The following is a 23,590-nucleotide window of genomic DNA, read 5'->3' on the forward strand; positions in this document are numbered from 1 at the left end:
AAAAGAAGTGTAAGTCTCTTGTTATCCTTACACTATGGTATGATGTCTTACCAGAAAATCTGACTTAGCCAAAACCCATGATGCACAGTGGGAAACAGATACAGCTTTTGGTCAGGAGATGGGACTAGATTTACTGTCAGTCTCTCCTTACCTTCAAAGTCACCACTGCACAAGTTCCTGCAGCTTCAAGGAGAAACTTGGCCATCTCAGAGCGAGCAAAGTGAAGATGTAGATATATAGAAATATCTCAATGACTCTCTGCAACTTGGAATACTTGACTTGCATTTTGGTGGTTTTTTGGTTTGTTTTTTTTTTTTTAGGAACGATGCAATATAACAGGTCATGAAGGAAAACTAACAAGAAAGCAAACTGACTCATTTAGATAAAACATGGGTGAGAGATTAAGAATTGTCCCTTCAGTCCTAGAAGAGGTACCTAAGTAAGGTTCATTTTACATAGAAACTTAAGAAGTCCAGTTCATGCATTACAGAACTCAGCAACTTAAACGTGAGGTGCTCACTGACACACAGATGGTTTGTCCTGTGATAAAAGCTAGAGACCTTGCATCCACATAAACAAATGCAACAAGGACAAGAACTGAACCAATATAACATTCTTACAATCACTTAAAAAGAAAGGCAACAAGAATAAGAATTGCACTGATGTAACATTCTTACAATCACCTATACAGAACAAACTGTCTTCCAAAGGCAACAAATGCTTGCAGGGCCATTGATTTCCCTGGGCACTGGGGTCAGGCTGTGCTTTCAGTGAGTTCAGTTCACAGCTCTGTCCCTTCCTTTCTGCTCCATCCTGTCTCTGGTGCATCCCACTGTGTACCCAGAGATCCAGTTTCGAGTGGCAGCAGTAAACCATTCTTTCTGATAACACGGAACACCTGCTTTAAAACTTCCCCTTTCTTTTTCCAAAGATTTTAATGCTCTTCAGAAAGGTTGGTTCACATCCCTGTGCCTTAAAGCAGACAGATAATAAAACTCAAAGTGGTGGGTAGTTTTTAAAGAAATCTGGAACGCCTACATGCCTTTTAATTATATAGCTATGTGCACACTTAATTTAATTAAAAAACAATTACCACAATTTATGATATGAGTACAAACTGGAATTGCAGTAGCAAACTGGAATTGCAGCTGAGCTTGCTTTTTAACTCTTTTTTGTTGTTGTTGATTCTGTGTAAAGGATCTGGGCTGATGTTTCTCCTTATGACAAAATAACAAAAGACAGTTTGTCAGGGTAGGTGCTCTGGCTGTTCATTTCTGAAGTTATATTAGCCTTTTTCTCTTCCTAGGGCAAGTTGGGCGAAGATGGCAATTTGTTTATTGGACTTAAATGATTTTGAATTGAAAAACAGGAGACAAGAAGAACTTATGATGAACACTATGGTGTAAATGAGAGAGTCTCTCTGTGTGCAGACCAGTACAGTAGGAGAGATCCCTGCAGGGAATACAGGTTCATGCTGCATCACTAAGTTCCTTGACATTCATTCATAAATATGGATGTGCATTAATTAGGAAAGGCAGGTATTTCACTAGTGCAGGTATGTTACTCTGTTTTTGAAAAAAGTGACAGGTTCTGTTTAACAGAAGTATCTACAATAAGGATCTTCTCCTTAATGTTTGAAGTAGGGAAATAACTTTATAAATAACACCCATGGACTCACAGGACTTTGAAAAAGCTCAAAAAACTTCTCAGCTCATGCTACTCTGACAGTACTAAGCAGAGGTGCAGAATTTCTCCTGCTCCACACATCCCTCATGCCATGCTACAGGTGGGTCTGGTGCCTTCCTTGGGGTTTGCTGCCTGGATGAGACCCCTTGGGGCATTATCTGCCTGACGTTGTCATCATCTTGCAAAAGAAGTGTTGATTCTGGCAGTTTGGTTGGCAATACCTCCAGTTTATCTGTCACATTAGACATCGAAAATCTGCATCTAGATTCAGTCCCATAAAAGAATTGAGCAATGTTTCTGGCACACGTAAAATTTTGGGACACTGGGGGCATTCAGGACAAAGCTCAATAACATTGTGAGGACTGCATTTCTGCTGCTCAAAGAAAACAAGAGCAGACCACCCTCCATTTCCCAGTCCCTCCCTCTGCTATTTGACCAGCCTGTTGTGCAGGAAACTTGGAGTATCCAACTTAGCAGTCACAGTCAGAGCAATGAAGCTGATCACAGGATTACAGGAATATTAGCTGAGAAGGACCTTTGGAGGTCATCCAGCCCAACCTCCCACTTGGAGTGGGGTTTTTGCCAACACTGGATCCGGTCAGCTGTGGCTTTGTCTAGACCAGAGTATAAGACCTCCAAGGATGAAGACACCACAACATCTCTGGTTAGTCTGTTCTGGGCTGTAGCACCCTCCTAGTGAAGAAATTTTCCTGACATTCAAACTGGAACTTCAAAAGTGCAGTTTGATGCTATCACTCACTACTGTATTATCTGCTTCTACTGAGATGAGTTGGTCCCCGTTATTTTTGTAACTCCCCCACCATGTAGTTGTGGGTTGTTAGGGTAGGTGCTCTGACTGTTCATTTCTGAAGTGATATTAGCCTTTTTCTCTTCCTGAGGCCCTTGTCTTCCCCAGATTAAAGAGTCCCAGCTCTTTCTACCTCTTCTACTTTTCTACCTCATGCCCCACAGGCTCAAGACAATTCTGACCACCCTTTGCTGGGTGGTCAGGAACATCCTTTCTGAACCAGGAGACCTGAAACTACATGTGACATGGTACTGTTGATGTTGATAAGATCTCCGACAGCTCCTTTCCAAAAATGCTGTAGACATGGTGTTGAAAGCCTTCCTGTAGACTTACATGCACTGTTACTCCCCTTCAACCCCCATGGCCAGGCATTTCATCAGAGAAGGCAGTTTTATTGGTCAAGTTTGCACTTGATGAATCTTTGACCATTCCCTAGTACATTCCTGCCCTGTTACATGTTTGGAGTGGAATCAGGAGGCTGCGCTTCCTGCACCTCCCCAAGACCTGAAACAAGGCTGACTGTACCCTCTTCTCCGTCTCAAAGACAGGCACAACACTGGTCCAGTCCCCAAGCACTTCTCTGAGTTACCATGATTATTCCTAGCTGAAGCTGTCTATCCCTCTCAGCTCCTTGGGGTGAATCCCATCCAGCCATATGGACCTGTGTACATCCAGCCTCTCTGAGCAGTCCCTGAAGCTCACTGCTGGGGCACACAACAAGCTCTGGTTCAGACAGAGAAGAGTACATCAGCATTTTCTCATCTTTCATTTCACTTGGTTGTCTTCCTCATTCCCTGGTGGACCCACAGTGTTCACTGTGTGCTGCATCATCTGGGAACGACATATGTGACGCTGCCTTGTGAACCCGCTGGATCTCCAGTGCTTAGTGTGGGAAGCCTATGGGCACGAGGCTCCTAGCCTTGGAGAAGGGAAGAGCCTGGGAGCAGAGAAGCTCCCACAGCAGCTTTGGCAATTGGCTGCAGATCTGAAACAGGCAAGTGGCAAATCTACAAAGCCCTGAGCAGCTCAGAGACACTGACGTGGGAGAGCTGGGACTCATTCGACTGCACAACCGAAGAACTAAGGACCAAGGAGAATCAAACCTCATTCATTACTGCAACCCCACAGGGTTTCTGATCTCCTTTCTGATGAACATAAACTGCAAGGCACACTAAGAGCAGGAAGTCACCAACCTGCTCGTACCTCTAGTTTTCTCCTAAGCAATTACGTTCTGAAGCTACACTTCAGTTAAGGCTGCCTCTTCTATTGCCATGCAGAGAAATTGAAAATGTGCCAGACATTTCTGCTGTTCATGGCTCACAAATCCTTAACCCTTGTGCTGACTGTCAGCCATATGTGATCCTGGGAGCAGGTCCTGTCCATTCCACACAGAAGAAAGAACTAAAAAAAAAAAAAAGTTACTTCAGTACAATCAAAATGCGACTTTGTTTCCTCTTAAAAGACAATGTAAGAAGTTGGTTCAAAAGTCTTTAAATGCTGTGTGCACATTTCTCTGCATATCAGTGCTGCTCGTACAGAAGGGATCCTGATGTCTTTGGCTGAGCATCTCAGATTTGGGTATGTGTGCAAATCTTCAGCTGGATCTCAGAAGGAAGCTCTCAATAGCTAAAGCCGAACATCAGGCAACATCCTTGCAGCAAAGCACCTATTAATGCAATGAATTTAAGCTCCATTTCCTGTTTGCAACGTATCCAAAAAACAGACTTCAGTTGTTATTCCAAATGTGTTTATAATTGCATTTTGTTTCAGGCCTGTTTTATTTGTACGTACTCCAGCTTAAGGAAGGTCACACGCACTCCCTCGTTTCAGGCACAACCGCTCACCCACATGATGTGGTGTTTTCCTGGATGACTGGAACTTCTGTGAGCAGCTTCTATTCCCCTCCCACGCAGGCACAAGCACAGCCCCAAACACATCTGCAGTGTATTGACTGGTGGGCACAGACCTCTCACTGCACCTCCACCTCCACCTCCTCTGCTGTGCCCAGAGGAAAATCTTTGACTCCAAAGGTCTCCCTGGCACACACAGAGTGGGGACCACTGGGAGAACGGCCTCTTGGGGAAGATGCTCAGGTCTGTCAGACGCTCTCTCGCAGACTGTCTGTGAGACTCACGGCCAGCCTGGACGGAGACCAGCTCCCACATTACCTGAGAGGCACCAAATGTCCCTGGCCTCTGGCCCACGGCCAACTTCGTTTTCACTGTAGGTGAAGAGTACTGAAGCTTGTATCCATAAAAGATCTTCACTGAGAAAACAGTGGCCTGAGGAATCCCAGACCTTTCCAGGACAGGAAGCTCCCTTGCACCAATTTTTGTTCAGGCACCAGTGTGACTTCTCTGCAAAGGACTCTGCTCACTGCCCCTGCTGAGGTGGGTTACCATGAGATTGCTGTTTGGAGAAATGATCTGGCTTTGATAAATTTCTTCTGCAAGTCCTCTGAAAACACAAGGTTTGAGATTTTTAGTGGTCTGTTCAGCACTGCAAACCCTTTTTTAGCTAAATCTTGTTTTCAGAAGTGTCTGAGGCCCTCAGGAGCTTAAGGAATCAGAGCAGCCTTTTAAAAGCTGGTTGAGACATGATTTGGCTTCATTTGAACAGTCAGAAAAGAAAAAGAACCTATAAAGACGCCCTGGCATGGCAAAGAAAGCTTATAAACTGCCTGTCATTGCACTTTACAACCACCAAAGTCTTCTCCTAACACCTAACTTCAAAGGGAGAAAAAAAAATCCAAGATTTGAATAAATGTGAAAAAAGAAGGGACAACAGAATATGAATCACAGAATCAACTAGGGTGGAAAAGACTTCTGAGATCATCAAATCCAACCTATGACTGCACACCACCTTGTCAGCTGGACCAGAGCATTAAGTGCCACATCCAGTCTTTCCTTGCATCACCATCACCTCCAGCGATGGTGACTCTAACACCTCCCTGGGCAGCCCATTCCAATGCCCAATCACTCTTTCTGTGTAGAACTTCTTCCTAATGTCCAATCTGAACCTCCTTTGAAACAGATTAACACTATGTCCTCTTGTCCTCCTGCCGGTTGCCTGGGAGTAGAGACCGACCCCCACCTGGCTACAACCTCCTTTCAGGGAGTTGTAGAGAGTGATGAGGTCCCTCCTGAGCCTCCTTTTCTCCAGGCTAAACAACCCCAGCTCCCTCAGCCTCTCCTCATAGGACTTGTGCTCGAGTCCCTTCACCAGCCTTGTTGCTCTTCTCTGGACCTGCTCCAGCACCTCAACATCCTTCCTAAATTGAGGGTCCCAGAGCTGGACACAGCACTCCAGGTGTGGCCTCACCAGCGCTGAGTACAGGGCAAGAATCACTTCCCTGGTCCTGCTGGCCACACTATTCCTGATCCAGGCCAGGATGCCATTGGCCTTCTTGGCCACCTGGGCACACTCTGGCTCATGTTCAGCCTCCTGTCAACCAGAACCCCCACATCCCTTTCTGCCTGGCTGCTCTCCAGCCACTCTGTCCCCAGCCTGTAGCGCTACAGAGGGTTGTCGTGGCCAAACTGCAGGACCCAGTCCTTGGCCTTGTTGAACCTCCTACTGTTGGATTTAGCCCATCTATCCAGCTCTGCAGAGCCCTCCTATCCTCCAGCAAATTGACATTCCCCCCCCCCCCAGTTTGGTGTCATCCACAAATTTGCTAATGGTGAACTCAACCCCCTCATCCAGATCATCAATAAAGATGTTAAACAGGACCGGTCCAACACTGATCCCTGGGGACACCACTAGTGACCAGATCCCAACTGGATGCAGCCCCGTTCACCACCACTCTCTGGGCCCGGCCCTCCAGCCAGTTCCTAACCCAGCACAGAGTGCCCCTGTCCAAGCTGTGGGCTGCAGCTTTTTCAGGAGTATGCTGTGGGAGACGGTGTCAAAGGCTTTGCTGAAGTCCAAGTGGACACATCCACAGCCTTCCCTCATCCACCAGGCGGGTCACCTGGTCACTCTAGAGGAGATCAGGTTGGTCAGGTAGGACCCACTCCTCCTAAATCCATGCTGGCTGGGACTGATCCCCCGTCCATCCTGTATGTGCCATGTGACTGCACATAGTCCTGAAGGACTAGAGCATTAGATGATGGCAAATCCTTTCCGAGCCAACATCAGATGTAATAGATGTGAATGAATTGAATGATGTATTGGTAGTCAAGCAAATAGAAAGACAAAAATATTTTGGTTTATTTTGATAGGAAAATGGCTTATGTGATCACAATGTAAGTGTATCGATGCCTCTTTCTTCTCCCACTTGTCCTTTTTAATCAAATTCAATAAAAGAAACCTGCCAAACAGTTTGTGTGTCTACAACTCTGTAAAAATAATAGCCAAATAGAGATGCTTTTTTGACCTGCAACACAAACTCAACTCTTTCAACAAGCAGAGAGCACAAAAGGGAAAATTACTCTTCTTTATAAAGCTCTCACTGTAGGAAAAGCTTGGGAGAAAGCAAGTCCTTGAAGCACTGGCTCAGGCATAAGACGTACTTAGAGAACTGGAAAAATCACGATCTTCAGCTGCAAGTTCTCCCCACTGTATGGACAATAACTTGCTTTTAAAGCAGGCAAAGAGCAGTTTCAAGGTAAATGAACAGGTTTTGTTGACCTTAACAAATCACATGTTGTGAGCTGCAGCAGGCAGCCAGCTGCTTCAGTCCAGCCACCAAGGCAGGTTGTATTGACAAACTCGTTTGCTGACAAAGGAGAGGTTCCTTGAGGCACTGTCAGGGAATCAAACCAGAAGGGAAAGCGACTCTGAGGACAAGGCAATGGAGAGTCAAGCTCAAGTTGACAGTAAAACTGAGAGAAAAAAAAAAATTAATTTAAAAAAATTAGCAAGAGGGGGACATTCCAGAATCACAGACTCATAGAATCATTTAAGCTGGAAAAGACTTCCAAGTTCATCAAGTCCAACCTTTGACTGAACATCACCATGTCACCTAAGCCATAGCACCCAGTGCCACATTCCATTGGTTCTTGAACACTTCCAGGGGAGGTGACTCCATCACATCCCTGGGCAATCCATTCCAATGCTTCATCATCCTTTCAGTGAAGAAATTCTTCCTGATATCCCACCTGAACCTCCTCTGTGTGGTGGAGGGAAACAGTTTTCCCCCCTGAAGCTATAAAATGGTAAAACCCCAGGGGGTGGTGACCCTTGAGGTTTTTGCGCTTTTGCAAAATATAAACATATCACAAGCAGAACAGAAGAGAAGGTAGTTGTAGTTGTTGTTGAAGAAGGAGCCATGTTCTGAGGCCACGAGGAGAAGGGGCAGGAGCGCCTTAGGGGCTCTGGCCCCCCAGCCCCCAGCGGGGGGGGCTGCAGGGACTTGGAACAGCGTAAGGCTGGGCTAAGTACCTGTGGCTGAGAGCTAAAGAAGTTTTCTCCACTGTAAGAAGCAGCAGGAGCAGCGTCTGGAGAAACGGTGGCAGAGAGCCAGAAGGAGATAAGAACTGAAGAAGCAGCAGAAACAAACATGCAGCCGAGTAGGAAGACACAGAGTTGTCCAAGAGAAAGAGAGCCAGCAGCAGAGAGACAACTAAGTTCTACAGACAGAGACAGAGTTTTGGGGTAAGAACTGCACCAAAACACCCCAAACCCCTCTGAGAGAGAAAGGAGGATGATGGACTCTTACTTGAAAGAGTCATGGAGTGCTACAGCACTGCAGAAAGGAGCTGAAAAGCTCAGAGAAAGAATGCAGAGGGGGGGACCTTGGCCCCCCTCGCCGCTGCTGCCAAGCTAAGCTAGCAGCCTGAGATCAGAGCACAGGAGCTCTGGTAGAACTCTTGAGGCAAAGGCCTTCAACCGAAAGCTGCCCGAGATGTTCTGACTCAGGGGTGAAGCCTCTGAGGAAGGGACCTTCATGGGGGTCTTACACCCCATGATATGACGTGGTGATGCGAGTTTTGTCCCTGCTACGCAGCCCACGGAAGACCCTCACTTTAGACGATGGGCTGAGGGGATTGGATACCCCCTCGTGTGTACTGACAGAGATCCAGCTACAGCTGCTGCATGAGAAGAAGAGATGCCTGCTGTTTTAGAGACACTACTGCTCTGAGACTGGAAAGGATCTTTCCATCTTCCCTCCTGGACTTTTTATTTGGAGGGGAGAAGAGATTTGATCCATTGTAAATACTTTTATGTCATGGTAAAGATAGCTAAGATTGTATATAATGTATTGTAGTATTTATTTGTACAGTCATTGTAATATATTCCCTTTCCCCCATTCTGAGTCTTGTGTGGTGTCTGGAAACCATCTCACACTGGGTTGAGATGTGGGAGGGGGTTTGGACTAGGGAATTGGATTTTGAGGCTCTCAAACCATGACACCCTGGCACAGCTTAAGGCCATTTCCTCTCATCACTGGTTCCCTGGGAGAAGAGACTGACCCCCACAAGGCTGCAAACTCATTTCAGGTGGTTGTAGAGAATGATAAGGTCTCTCCTGAGCCTTCTCTTCTCCAGGATAAACACCTCCAGCTCCCTCAGCTGAAGCAGCAAATTGTTTGGAAGCACAGAAATGTGGGGGCAGGGGAGAGAGCCAAAGGCTACTATTTATCAGCATTTATTTTCCTATTCTTTTCTGCTGTTCTAGGAGCCAGGTTTTCCTGTGTTCCCACAGAAGGTTTCTCCTCCTGGGTCAGAAGGCATTTCTTACTTTCCACAGGCTTCATGTTGCTGCTCTGGAAGCAGGAGAAAACAAGACCCTTTGGGAGGAAAATCCAGATGTTATTCAGAGATGAACATGGGCAGCAGCCCTGACCATGCTTCTTCCCCATCCAAAGACCCTCTCTCACTCCAGTCCAAGGCAGCTGCCCCCTGCACGTACCTGAAATCACTTCATATTTGATACTTACAAAGCACCTGAAAGCATCTCATTTTACAGAATCACATAATCAATTAGGTTGGAAAAGACCTCTCAGATCATCAAGTCCAACCTATGATCAAACAACAAACTGTCAACTAGTCCATGGCACCAAGTGCCACATACAGTCTTTCCTCACACACCAAGTTATTAGGCTGTTATATATATTAAGCATTGCTATAAAATAAACAAGTTCCTTTTTCAAGAAATTCATACTTCTCTGAAACTGGAAACATCCCCCCCATAGAGAAAGACAGATGGCCAAGACGGGAAAGTGGGACATAGCAGGCTTGGGCTACCTGAAGTGCTTGAAGCCCAGCTGAGGCAGAACTGAGGCTTTGATGAAAATCTTGAGTTCTGTTTCCCAAACTGGTGAATACCAGAGTCACTGGAAAGTACTGAGCAAATGAAAAAAAAACCCCAAACCTTTAGGTATTGCATGCATGTGATAACACATTAACCACCTGCAGCTCGTAGCATGAAAGGGTCTTTATTTTATTACAGTACAGATTCAGTCCAGTTCACAGAGAACACATCAGTCAATACATATCTTCACTTTGTAGGAGAAATGGGCATGAACACGTGAGCACTCAGTCACCAGCCTTGTATCACCACTTTATGCACGTTTTGCCTCAAAAGCATCATTTATGGCACACAGGTTTCACCAGAATTCCATGTAATAGCACTGCAACATCAGCTCTAGAGACACAGGAGAGGAGGATGTAAACCTCAAGGACTGTGAAACTATGGATATATATGCACTGCTTGGGGATTTAACTTTCAAAATCCTGGTTTCGACTTGAAAGTTTGTTTTAAAATAACATGTCCCTGAATAATATATGTTTTTCCTTGAGGCACATGTTCAAGTTCAGGCTATGGATAACAGTCTTCACTTCAAGCAGCCACTGAGAGCTGAGGATTTGGAGCAGACAGCTGTCTGGAAACCAGGTTTCCACGAGCTGCAGTAGCAGCTAACAGGTAGAAGGGCACCTGAATTTCAGCAGAACAAAGCAGTCTCCCATGTTTAACCATTTTATTGGATCCTGAAATAGGAATGAAGGCAACCATGTCAGCTAAATCAGTTCCTGTCAACCTACCAAACTTACCTTCCTTGAGGCTTTGGGCTTTTTGAAGCACTACATAGGACTTAAGACTCCAAAAGCTCATCTATTTCCCACATCCAGGCTTACAACAGGGGGTTCAGCAAAAGACACTGTTGCTCTTCACAAACCCGTTGTTGCTTACATCACATTTCTTTGACATGTCCAGCACCAACTCTCCCCATCATGGTCAGAGGTACTATCTTTAAGCAAAATAAAGCTGATAAATACTGTGTGCAGTTATCCCCTATGTGGAAATAAAAAAAGTCAAAAAATCCCAAATCATCTTTTGAGAGGGGGGATTAAAGCATGACTTCTTTTAAACCATATTGGTTTATCGCCCTGTAAGGGTGATAAAACTCCAATATCCCCCACAACGAAACTTGAAATCAGCAGGAACATGGAAAATACTCAAGAAGGAAGATGAGAGGCCAGGAAAAGGACTATGAATGATACTTTCAGTCTGAAGCATGTTTCAAGTAGCTTCGATTTTCAAAGCCATTTTAAAAGTTTTGTGCACGGAACTTGCTCCTGCATACTCCACTATCTTTCTGACCTTTCCACCTAAAGACTTTTTTCTTCTCTCAAAGAGCAACAGAAAATAAGAAAGTGGATCACAGGAGAAAGAGACAATGAAAGCAGTGAGTTAGCATATAATACCAAGTACAGAAAGTAAGCTGCTGTAAGCTGTCCAAGATAAGAGCAACATTGCAATTTTCATTTTACCTCCACTTAAAGCAATCATGGTTTGAAATGTTTAAAAAACAACATCCCCAGTTCATGCCCAAACTCCTCAAAGTTTTAAACACAGCATCTTACAAGTGAGAGAACACTGTCTGTCTTTTTATTTGTAAACCAGAATTTGAAATATCTTACAATATATTTTAATTTCATTTTTCTAAAGAAACAGCATTAAGAACTGAAAGAACAGTGTGCCATTAAGTGTTAAGGACCTGTTGTAAAAACCTTTATTAAAAAAGGTTATATAGGTATGATGAATATAAGTTGTGTTTTAGTGTCAACTACTTAAGCATCTAAATGATTGAAAATGAAGTGCAAATCTGGAAGTCCAGTCACAGATGAGGCTGTAGAGTTGTGCTCAAGACAGAAGAGATCTACCCATGGCAGGCAGAGCTGCACACTCACAAATTAACTCAAGTCTGCCCCAGCCATGAATCCTGCAGATCCGAGCGACACCACTGATTAAGTCAGTCTGAACTACTTAATGTAAATTCTCCCTTTCTAATAAGAAGGATATTAACTACAGCTTTCAGTTAGGCAATAAAACCTTTCTAATCAGCAACAAAAAATAAAAGTGACATGCTTACTCTGTTTCAGGCACTTTCAAGATCATAGTTTATTTACTGTAGGTAAAAAGCTAGTATACAGATTAAGGGATCCCTTAAATTTCAACTCTATAGTTATACACCATCTAGTATTCTTGCTCTGAATATTAACCAAAAATTTTTCTAAACACCTGTAAGCCCCACTATAAATCTGCACTGTTATGAGAAAAAAAAAAATATAAATCAATGCCTAACTTTTTCAATGCATAATATTTACACTGTGAAATCAATGGGAAATAACAAGCAGTAGCAAAGAGGCAGCAGATTTTAAAAAGCCAAAGTTTTATATAGGTTTTGGTTTTCTTTTACAGTAGTGTGCTAATCAGCATAATTGTATATATAAAAATTAAAATATAGCAGAGCGTCCCATTACAGAAATCTGAATTGTCTGAACTGCAGTCATTACTTGCTAACCATTTACATGCAACACCTGCTAGGACTGACTTTTTGTCTTTAAAGTGTAAAATAGTTTGAGGCTTAAGAGACAAACATTAATTTGTGTACAAATCTAAAACTGCACTTAAGAATGGTACTGGTCACGAGCCTCTTCCATAGAGAGGGGGAAGGAAAGAAAAAAGTACAAACAACAATAGAAAGAGGTCTCTTTCCCTTCACTAATTTTCAAAGGCAATGCATAGACTGAGAATACCTGGATGGCAAACTCTGGAGACTCTGGAAACAAACAGCTTTCACATACAAGACCTTTGCAGGAGGCCTTTCTTTGCATGAAATGGCAATGGCTGACAGCAAATAAGGGGCACCAGGTGTACAGGTAAGTAGGTCTTGCAAAATACTAAGATGGGGCAGTTGTTAATATACAATTTGAACTATATATACAATATAATGGAATGTATCCCCTCACAAAACTGGTTAATGAAACAATTGGACCTTTCTATACTAGCCTTATGACTCAGCTACTGTTCTAATGAAAATATAAGTACACAAGAGACTTGCATGGAAAGTAAAATGTATGGGGCATTTTACAGGAACTATTGACAAAGCTGCTTAATGGCATTTCTGCTTTTAAAGTAATTTTGTTAGATATAATTGAAAACATCTGTATATAAAATGTCCTGACAGACACTTCAACATGGAGCTTTGGTGACTTAAACCATCTCAATAACAAGGTGAAAAATTAAACAGAGTATTTAAGAAAATTCAAACTGAATAGGAAATGGAATGCCAATATGGCAGTTAACCCTTTTTCTGTTGTTTTCAAACAGGAAAGTCTCTTGTACCAGCAGAATCCTGTATACAGATAGACAGAGAAGTAGGGAATACACCAACTTATAGTTCCCATTAAACAAAAGTCAATTTATCATGTGAGAAGGTACAAATGACAGAAAACATGAATAGTCAATAGAAGAGAAACAACTGGTTTACATGAAAGAAGAGAGAACACTTCAGTCTGAACGCAGTTACTTTGTGAAAGCTGCTACAACAGCCCAGAGAACCTCATTCGTGTTGGTTTTCATACATTCAACCTCAGGGTCTAAATCCAGAAGCTGCCGCACTCTCTTTGTGGCTAAATCATACTGCTCATCCAGGAGGGGGGCAAAAGCGTTCTCCAGGACATCCGAGGCGTGGGCTAAGTACACCAGTGCCAGCAGGCGCTTGTCCATGCGGTGGGGGTCGTTCACCCATTTGTCAAGAACTGCTTCTTGAACCTTCTTGATGAGGCGCTGTTTGATGTTGTTGTTGGTGAGAGGGTGGGTAGTCATGTCAAAAAGAAGGAAGTTCTGTTTCTCTGTTGTCAGTACACCTTTTTCCACTAGATTTTTGGCTAACCGTTCACGAACATTTCGTAGCTGGTAGTGCAACTTCAGTGGGTTCCATGTTTCACCTAAAAAGGCAAAAAACCCACAACAGTCAGACAAGGTTTGTACTATTGCAGTGATTTTTTTTCCCCACTCTGTGGTGCAGGAGGAGCTGTCAAATTCATACAAGCTGAGTATTACACTACATCGCTGTGCTCCTGTCAGCATTTCTCTGAGCCCTGACCTACCCAGAAAAAGGCACAGAGACAGAAACCAGGAGGGCCTCCTTGGAGGAACTCTGGGGTACATTTAAAGTTTGGATGAAACGCTGGCTAAGCCATGTCTTGATTAAAGATATGAGAAAGCAGTCTCATAAAACAAAACCCAAACCTGTCACAAAGAAAGCGCTTACTTTTAATAATAAAAATAAAACCAAGCATCCCCCTACAGTCTTGTGCATTTGTCTGTATCCAGCCTTTTACCATTTCAGAGACTGGAAGAAGTGTCATTGCCTTTCTTTTGCCACACAGGTAGGATCATGCACACCCACCCTGTGCATTTCTTTATTTCTTCAGGTTTCCACTCTTCTCCCCCTTCCTACCTCTACCAGATGAAACAGTGAACATGCACTGTGTGAGTATGTGTGCAGTGGGTGTGTGCACTATGCATTTTAGGAGGTAAGAAAGAGCATTAAGTATTTCTTACACAGACGGAGGTTTTCTACAAATGATATGAGAATTTCTACACCAAGCTTTTAAAAAATTTATTGGTTAACATACAGTAACAATTACAACAACAACAGTAAGCATAAACCACAGATGACTTCAAGGTGATGGAGGGTGACATACACTGTATTCAAGTAACAGCCAAGTTAAATAAACACATGAGGTGATTCCAACTGCAGAGTGATAGGCAGAGAACCCACCCAGGCCCAGACTACACAAGTCCCTATATATCCCACATGTCACTGAATGTGATTCCTTAGCTGGATCATCCAAACACAAAAAAGTAGTTTCCTTACTACCTTCCACATGGCAAAGACTATTTCCTAGATTTTCTACATTTGTCATGTGGACTACAGTCAGTGCTGTGGTGACACCTTGTGACCAAGCTCCTCAATTACACAGACACTTGTCCCGACACAGACAGATGTTTACTACATCTAGAGGAAATGTGACATTCTGATCCCAGCTTCTGTATTCCCTACACTTGCTTCCCTTAGAGGCTATCTTATAAACATGGGCCTGGCAAACTTCACCTTACACGTCCATATAAATACTTCCGTGATGGCTTTGAACTCATTTGCACCGTAACTTCAAGCAGCACTCTCCACATTGCTGATAATCACAGATAAAGTAGCTATTTTCCAGGACGGACCTGGGCCGTAAAGCAAAAATCTAAGAGAGTTTATAAATTTATTAAATAAAAGAAAACAAAACCAAATAAATGAACGAACAAAAAACCCCCAAAACAAACTAACAAGCAAAAAAACCCCACACTGAAATATTTTTCTTCAAAGGACAGTCCTCTAAACCACAGGAAATGCAAAGAACACTAATGCCATTCAAGAATTAGTAATTAATAACCATATATAAGTAAAAATGATTGATTCAAGCCTTAGCCACAGCACTGATGATAACTGTCTTCCCAGAGCCAAAGCTCAGAGGGGTCAGAAAAACCTTAGCTTAGCTCAAAGAAAGCCTACAACGCTGTTCATTAATTAGCTGACCTTTTTTGAATTAGTACTAACTTGATGTGCTCTGCACTGGGAAAGAGGGTGAAATGTCAGCACAAATTACATATTTTGGACAAGAAAAATGAATTGGTTTTGCAGGCTGTAAAAGTGAAGGGGAGCTGAGTGAGAACTGAACTGCAAGGCTCTGCAGCAGCCATGCCCGCTCCTGACAAGGGCTGCTTTGTAGTCCTGTCTCCCCACTGCCTGACAGCCAAGGAGCAGGAGAGGATGGATGGCAAGGACCTGAGAATGAACTGGTGCTCAAGGAAAGCTGTTCAAGGTGGTGCAGGACAAACGGAAAGAACAAAGAAAACAAGAAAGCAGAGCAAGGTGGAAAGATTTTGCTCATCTTTGCAGCTCTTACTTACTGCTTGTAAGAAGTGACAGATTTAAATGGGCAAATTCCCAAATCTCATTACCCCAGACCTCCCAGTTCCATCGCTGACAAAAGATGTTTGTTTTCCTGTTTGCACAACTGAAGCACAGCTCTTATCTACTCCAAGGAAGCTGCATTTCACATGTTTTGTGAAAGTAGATGAACACTGGTGATCAATTCTGTCTACAGTTCAGCCTGGAGAAGAGAAGGCTCTAAGGAAACCTTACTGCAGGCCTTTCAGTGCTTAAAGGGGGCCTACAGACACTTAAGCATGGCCTGGGACATGAGATAATGGTTTTAAAGTGAAGGAGGTCACTGAGATTGGATACAAGGAAGAAGTTTTTTACAACGAGAGCACTAAACACTAGAACGGATTGTCCAGAGAGGTGGTGGATGCCCCATCCCTGGAAACATCCAAGGTCAGGCTCGATGGGGCTCTGAGTGTCCCGGCCTAGTGGAAGGTGTCCAAGCTAATTACAGGGAGGTTGGACTAAATGGCCTGTAAAGGTCCCTTCCAACCCAAACCTGAATTATTCTATGATAATTGGCATTTCATTTTTTGTGCAACAACTTACCAGCTTTACAGGAAGAGCTTTGTGCAAAGTACTCACCTTGAAGACTTTGTTTTGATCATCAAGAAGTGCCTAACATTTTAAAATATTTATTAAATTTCTTCAGTTAATGAAAAAACAGAACTCCTGACTACTGTTTCTTTATGACTAATGGCCAAATCACCCTCAGTTTTTATGTCTGAGCTATGAGCTCCTTATCTCCCTTCTTTATCCAAAGATCCGAATACTGAATCCACACACTTAGGCTCCAAACTTCCACTAACCCTCACTTCCAAATACAGAGAAAGGCAGTTACATCTCCAGGGTGCAGTCCTGATTTACTTTAGTCAGTGGAAGGTACCTCTTCCACAGTTGAGATGTCCTCTGACACTTCCATACAGATCCTTTCTGTACCAAGTTAAGTCAAAAGCAACAGTTACTTATATTTGATTAAAGGTTACAATCAACAAGAGACTACCCTAGAGGACAGACTAATTAACTTTTTTGCATACTTTCTCTTGAAAAACCTTACAATATAATCTCTAGTGATGCCAGATAATTAGCTTTATTGGGATAAAAAAAGCAAATACGTTATGTCCAAGGCTTACCACTAAGCAGTTCAATCCAATTTTGTACTGTTTCAGGAGGTTGGGTCTCTTTTATGTGTTTCAGAGCTTCATCAAGCAGAACATCCCCTGTAGGAGCATCTGACTTGCAAATCACCTAGGATAGAATAAAATGCAGTCAGTATTTTGACTTAATTCATATATGACAAAAGCACTCATCGATTAAAAAAAAAATCTGTTACGAAAAGCAAGGACATTTTTAAAAAATAAGGAGCTATCTCTTAAGAATATACAACTTAAAAAAACCCCAAACCCTAGTTGTTAAAAAAAATAAGGCTCTAATTCAAAGATATATTAAGTGTGACATTATCTGTAACTTAAATTAACCGTAATGGACTAAAACTATAATATTAATAACACACTTAAAACCTAATTTTTTTAAGGAAAATAAACCACTTACCCAGGCAGGTCATTTGCTAGCTCCTCAAAACAAAGTACACTACACACTCTTAAATTAGTCTCTGATGGCAGTCTATTTTACTGCTTCAAGTCAAGTTATTCAAAATACTTCAGCTAAACAATGAGGTCTTGTGGAAATAAAAAAATTACAAACTGGAAAAGCACAAAAATTATTTTTCTGCTTCCGGATATTAATGGATAAAAATAGGTTCAAGGCAACATCTGCAAGTTTTACAACTCTGAAGAACATACTGCCCCATAACACTGTTCCACTCATTAACAGTAAAACTATTTGTATTAGGGGAAATACATATGTACTAATAAACCTCTTAATATGCAACAATAAATGTTATTTCATAACTTCTAAAATTATTTGGGAGTTCCCTCAAGAAAGCACAAGAGAACAACCAAAAAATTTATTCAGAATAATACAATAAAATTTAAGAATTTGAGTAACTGCTTGTTTATCAGTATACGTCGTATTATAAACCAGCCAAAATAAAATTTCTTTTCTCGTGGGAAAATTAAGAGCACTAAATGAAAACTTACAGATTAAGCTAGCCCAGGTCAACATGTTTAAATCAAATCTATCTTTCGTTATTAACAGAAGAATTACTACCATTTCAAAGCACTTACTAAAATAATTATAATCTGGCAACTGAAGTAGTTTTACAAGTTAGCACTTCATAAGCATCAGGTAAAAGATAACAGGTCACTGACAGAAAAACTAATACATCAACAATCCTTACTACAAACAATAGAGGAATGCAATGCATTTTCTTAGGGTCTGTTGATGACATCGAAATGAGTAGCAATGGTAAGACAACTTCAAGCCCAGCAAGACGATCCCCAGTTGATGTACAAAAGTGTACAAAGTGAACAGGATGAAAATAAAATTGATGAAGAGATGTTTGTGACTACCTAACAGGTCATAGTTGGAATGCTATTTCCAATTTAGGCGGTCTATATAAAGCAAGAAACTAAGATTTTCAATAAAAATCAGCAAGAATGAACGAGTCCACAATGCCAAGCTAAAATGAATGAAGTTTATTTAGATCTAAAGAGAGAGTTACTTTTACAAAGAGAGAAACAAACAGAAGTTTAGGGAGCCTACTTTGGCAAATAGAAAAGATACCAGATTAGTCTGGAAATACAGAAGATGCAGGACATACTCTCAAAAACTTCATCAGGCAATTAAAACAACCTGGTTGTTGAACTGCATTCAGCAACGGAGAATTTTAAGGCTAAACATCTGCCAAGGAGGGACCAGAGAAACCTCACTTTCTGTTACTGCATCCAGATTAGATGGACTCATGAGATACTGTTCAGGTCTCCATTTTGGGGAGCTGGAGATCACTCCAACACCGACTTCAGATATTCTGTTTTAAGAACACATCAGCATTTAAATCCACACAACCCCTATTTGAAACTAAGCACACAACAACACATATTTATCTTTCTGATTTACAAGCATGCACAGCACCACTCGAAACCTTTATTAACCACATATAATTATATTACACATCTTCAGTTTTGTACCAAGATTTCAAACTTTTGGAAGTGCCTGTTCTTTCTTCAGGAGCACGCTTCAAGCTAGGATTTTAAGCTGCAAGACTGTAGATATTAACAGGCACTTTTCAGATATTCCTTTAATAATTAGCCTAAAACCAGCCAATTTAGCCATCTTTACTTCTTTTCAAAGCTGATGTTCCAGCAGTATTTTAGTTTCTTTGAAGTGTCTCATATGATTAGTTTCACGGTAACCTCTGTTACACTGGATCTCTCCATCCTTCTGCAGTTGGTACCTGGTACTCACCATCTCATTTTAACAGGTAAAATGTGAAGTCATCTTTTTAACCTGATTTATTCTTAAAAACAAACCAACCAACCTCACTGAAAAGATTAAAAATGTTTTGTTTTGGTTTTTTAAAAAATAAATAAATAAATAAAGTAAAATAAAGTCTAGGACATAAGAAAAAGATATTTTTTTTTTAAAGTTTAGAAAACAGCTTCCCTTGCTTATTGGGAGTTAAAATACTTTTTTCTACCACTGCAAAGAAATTTAAGAAGCCAGCATGAATATAATGCACCATGACAATAGGAGCCTAAATATACAGGAATTTATAGGAAAGAGCTGTAAGGAGTACAGGGGCCTCGATTCGATTCAGGACTGACTCCATTAGCTCTTCTGAAGCCACACCACACAGCTATTTTGTTTCCAAGTTTACCAAGTTCTCTGCAGCCAAACACTGTTTCTCCTCACTCCTCTGCTACACTGAATATCCACACTTCTGATTATCCTTCCCCTCATATAAAAGTATTTCAGTTCACCTCCATAATATTTCTGTTCCCTCTCCTTTCCAGCACATGGAGACAGGCAACAGCAGCTGCAGCCCAGACACCTGTTTGTCTTCACTGATCTGCTCTTTCTTGAAGGATTTAGTGATGAATCCCTCCTGACTAACTCTCTTCAGAGCGGGAAATAAAGTGGGTCTGGGGGGTCTCATGAACTGAACCACCACAGAAGATTAAGCATCCACAAGGGGGGCTAAAGTAGAGAAAGAAGCAAAGATCCTTGTTCTTCAGAGATGATGCAGCCTGACTTCAAAAAAAATCTCTTTATTCATATTTTTCAGTGATTTATCAGGTACTAGATTTCCCTGGTATTCATCTACTGAGAAAATTTCGATTATACAGAATATTTAATTTGTGTTTTTCACAATGCAGTTTGGCAATTCAGCAAAGCTAAAGATTAAGCCCTTTTTGTGTTGATTTTTAAGTTAACTTCATTGTTTAGTTTTAATACAAAAATTCACTCACACGTGAATTGCTCATAATTGTTAGCAATAAAATACTTAGGTAAATTTGCCAAGGATTGGGATTCCTTTTGCTTTTAATAACTGTTGATTTGGTTTGCTTTCTGAAGCTGTGAGGCAATGTAGAGTACCATTTTCCATTTTTCATTTGCAAACCTCAACATTCAATTATTTGTTTCTAAAACTGATCCCAGTAGATAGAACCCCAAAATGATGTAGTGTCTACATACTCCTAAACCAAATTTATAAGGATGTTGCAATGTATAAGATATCTTATCCACTTTCAAAGTTTCACTAATGCCCACCAGGTCCTTACGGACTCTTTTCTCAGTCTTATTTGTCTCTCTATGGCATTCCATCACGGGTTTAACGCATCTCAATCCACTCTGAAGTTCTGTCTTAAACACTGCAAAATATAATGAGCAAAGATCAACTTGCTGTAAGGCCTGAAGTGGAAATCATTACCATTCTTGTAAGTTAATTGTATGATCAAGGCCACAGCTGGCTGGTTATAAATCCACACTACTGTCCAAAGAACTGGTTCTACCCTCTTTTTGCCTGCACCTCATCTCCCATGCCAGCAGTGTCACCTGTGCCTGATGACAAGGTCAAGAGAGTACTTCAAGTAAAAACTAAACTGATCAAAGTAAACTTGTTTTCAGCCAGAGGTGTTACCTGGCAAGGCTGTGCAGAATAATAACAACTTGAGAGAGACTCCAATAAGTCTCTTCACACGGACAGGGCTACCCTTCCCAGCTGCAGCATGGGCTGAAGTGACCCAAGCCTAAAATCCTGCCTTCAGACCATGGCTTGAAGATGCAGGGTTTTGATTCACAAATCAAAGCTTTGAGTTTTAAGGTTTCATCTTCCCACTAAATCAAAAGACAGACCTGGGGCAAGGAGAAAGAGGGATCTCCTGAGAGGCAGAAGCTACAGAAAACAGTACTGCCAGGGAATCACAACCTCAGATATATTATCAGACAGCTCATTCCACTTACTAAGCACAGTATTTAATTCACAGCCAAAGCCAAGGGCAAGTGGAGCAAAGCCTGCAGAAGCAGGACAAGGAGGACAGAGTTGAGGCACTTAAGTCCAGCCAACAGAGAAACAAGACTGAAATTTGGTGTTAATGGAAAACTTCAAATAAAGTACAAAACAACACAAGTCATTCACAAGAATTATTTCTAAATTGAGGGCGGTGGTGCAATTAGGGATTCTATTTGCAGGAAAATACTGGAGCAGTCTTCATTTACATTTTTAATTAACAACTTTTTTACAGAATCCTTCTGCCTGCAAAAAAAAAAAAAAAGATATCTCTAATGCCTTACAACAGCAGAAAGAAGAAAACCTCCAATATTAGGTAGCTTTGAGATCGCTTTAAACAAACACATCTACCCAACCACAAAACCACATGATAAAATTTTAATAAAAAACACCCAACCACAAACAAAACCCAAACACAACCTGGACCATCACAAAAGGAGCAAATAATTTTGCCTGTATTCTTTAGTGAATATACACACAGGTTATTTTTCCATTTTCCTAAAAATCCCAACAACTCCACAGTTAATATTTCAAGTAGGCAGAACTGACAAGGTTTGCACAGACCAAAAATAACTCCTAAAGAACATTACTGAATGCCTAAGAAGCCAAAAGCTCTGGAGGAAAAAAAACATGCAAACTAATCAATGCTGAATATGCTTAAATGGGGCTAAAAGAAGAAGGTGCTGTTTGTCTGAACAGAGCTTCAATTTTTCTGAAGTGGAGGAAGCTGGGAGAAGGTTGGGGAATGCATAAGCTTTCCTTTAAATTTAGCAAAAGATAATATTGACCGGGACATGTGCCATAAGAGAATTTATTTGTCGTGGACAGGCAACATTTGACCACGTTTTCAATAAACTTATTTTACAAGTATCCTCTAATGCTGATGAAGTAAAAATTCTTCAAAGACTGTCAGTTTGCACATTCTGTACAAAGGAAAAAACCCAGTGGTAAAAGTAATATATAAAGGCCTCAAATATTCAGCCCAATTAAATAAAGGACCTTAGAAATGTGGCCATTTTAACAGTCAGGGAGCACAACCAATTTAACACACCAGTCACATGTTTAAACTGCGTATATTTTTGTGTTCTCAGGGGCCCCAGGTACAAGGATGGCTTCCTTCCCATGCATTGCAGGCATAAACTGCAGCATTGTGTAGACCAGAACTGCTGGCTTGCAGGACACATCTGGCAGGCTGTCAGTTATCCCTTCCTTTTAGCATCAGCCCACATCCCACCGGCATTGCGAAACCCAGTTCTACAGCAGTTCACAGCTGGTGCTTCTGGCTCCCCACAGTAACTGCTGCCACCTCACCCCGGCCAGAGCCACTGCCAACAGGAATCTCTTGGTGCAAGATTCCCAACACTACTAGGAACAAACAGGAGCACAGAACAAGTGAGAACAATGAGCTTAAATCAGAGATTTTCCGAGGCACTTTATCTCACTGCTGAAACATTTTCCAACTTTGGACATCCAACTTATGTCACTACTCAGAATCATTATTCTCGTGTAAAGTAAAAAAAAATAAAATCTTTTTCTTAGAACCAGCTGCAATTTAGAGCTCCTGTATTGCCTGAAGCGTGACACAAGTAAATGTGATCATTTTCCTCCACTTACCTTTCTTGTTAACAGACTTTTACGCCTCATTCCACAAGCCTCCAGCTGAAGACGCCCCCGCAATGCCAATTCGATTAACATGCAGCCACGCAATCCTGAGGAGATGCAATCATTCCAGAAAGATGTGTAACCCTGTGAAGAATGAAACGCAGTAAGATATCTCCATCTCCACCTGAAAGCAAACAGCAGAAGGGGCTCACTGAGTTCTCTAAGCAGTTCTCCTGTCTTCATATACTTTTGAAGTGGCATCACTAGTCACCAGTTCCTGCCCTGAAAACATGAAGGAGGAACAGACTCACTCCCTATTAGTTTTGACACTCAAGTCTCTGCTGTTTGAAGAACAGGAAAACATCAGGAAAATGATACAGAACAAAAGAGGGTGATACCAAGAACTATGAGGTATGAAGTGTAGTTTATACATGCTCAAAATGAACTTACTGCATTTTTAAGACATCGAGTATTTGGCTTTACTGGCATCACAGACTCACCTGAGTTTAATGAGAAACATTAACATGATTTTAAACGCATAAAGACCACGGCAGCGATAAAGCAACAATAACCTGAAAATGGATATTAAGTAAACTACAGAGTATACTGGAAACAGAAATGTAGCAATGAGCACAAATCACAGAACTGATTTTTTTTTTTAGCTTGTAAAGACAAAAGTTTTTAAAGAAATAATTGGAATAGCTACTCCATCATTTAAATCCTTCGAAAACATGTAATTTTAAAGCTTGAAGCATATAGTTCTTATACAAACTGCAAAACACATTTATTCTATGAAGCACGTCACACCTACCATGCTTTTTTATCTCTATTTCTGCACTGATAGCTGTCTGCT

General features: G+C 41.6%; 1 protein-coding gene across 1 annotated transcript in view; it reads right to left on the reverse strand.

Annotated features, from left to right (window-relative positions):
• Positions 1-9,856: 9,856 nt before the first annotated feature.
• GOLPH3 (golgi phosphoprotein 3) overlaps positions 9,857-23,590 on the reverse strand; it is a 31,276-nt gene continuing 17,542 nt past the window's right edge. Inside the window, exons 2-4 of the mRNA XM_027745657.2 lie at positions 22,750-22,881; positions 16,859-16,973; positions 9,857-13,674 (exon numbers count right to left, since the gene is read on the reverse strand). Of these exons, the coding sequence (XP_027601458.1) occupies positions 13,250-13,674; positions 16,859-16,973; positions 22,750-22,881 (672 nt within the window). The 3' untranslated portion in view covers positions 9,857-13,249. The remainder of the gene's footprint in view (positions 13,675-16,858; positions 16,974-22,749; positions 22,882-23,590) is intronic.

Source organism: Pipra filicauda, unplaced genomic scaffold (genome assembly GCF_003945595.2).
Source record: "Pipra filicauda isolate LSUMZ 115617 unplaced genomic scaffold, ASM394559v2 scaffold86_size2582843_pilon, whole genome shotgun sequence".
Classification (NCBI taxonomy): domain Eukaryota; kingdom Metazoa; phylum Chordata; class Aves; order Passeriformes; family Pipridae; genus Pipra; species Pipra filicauda.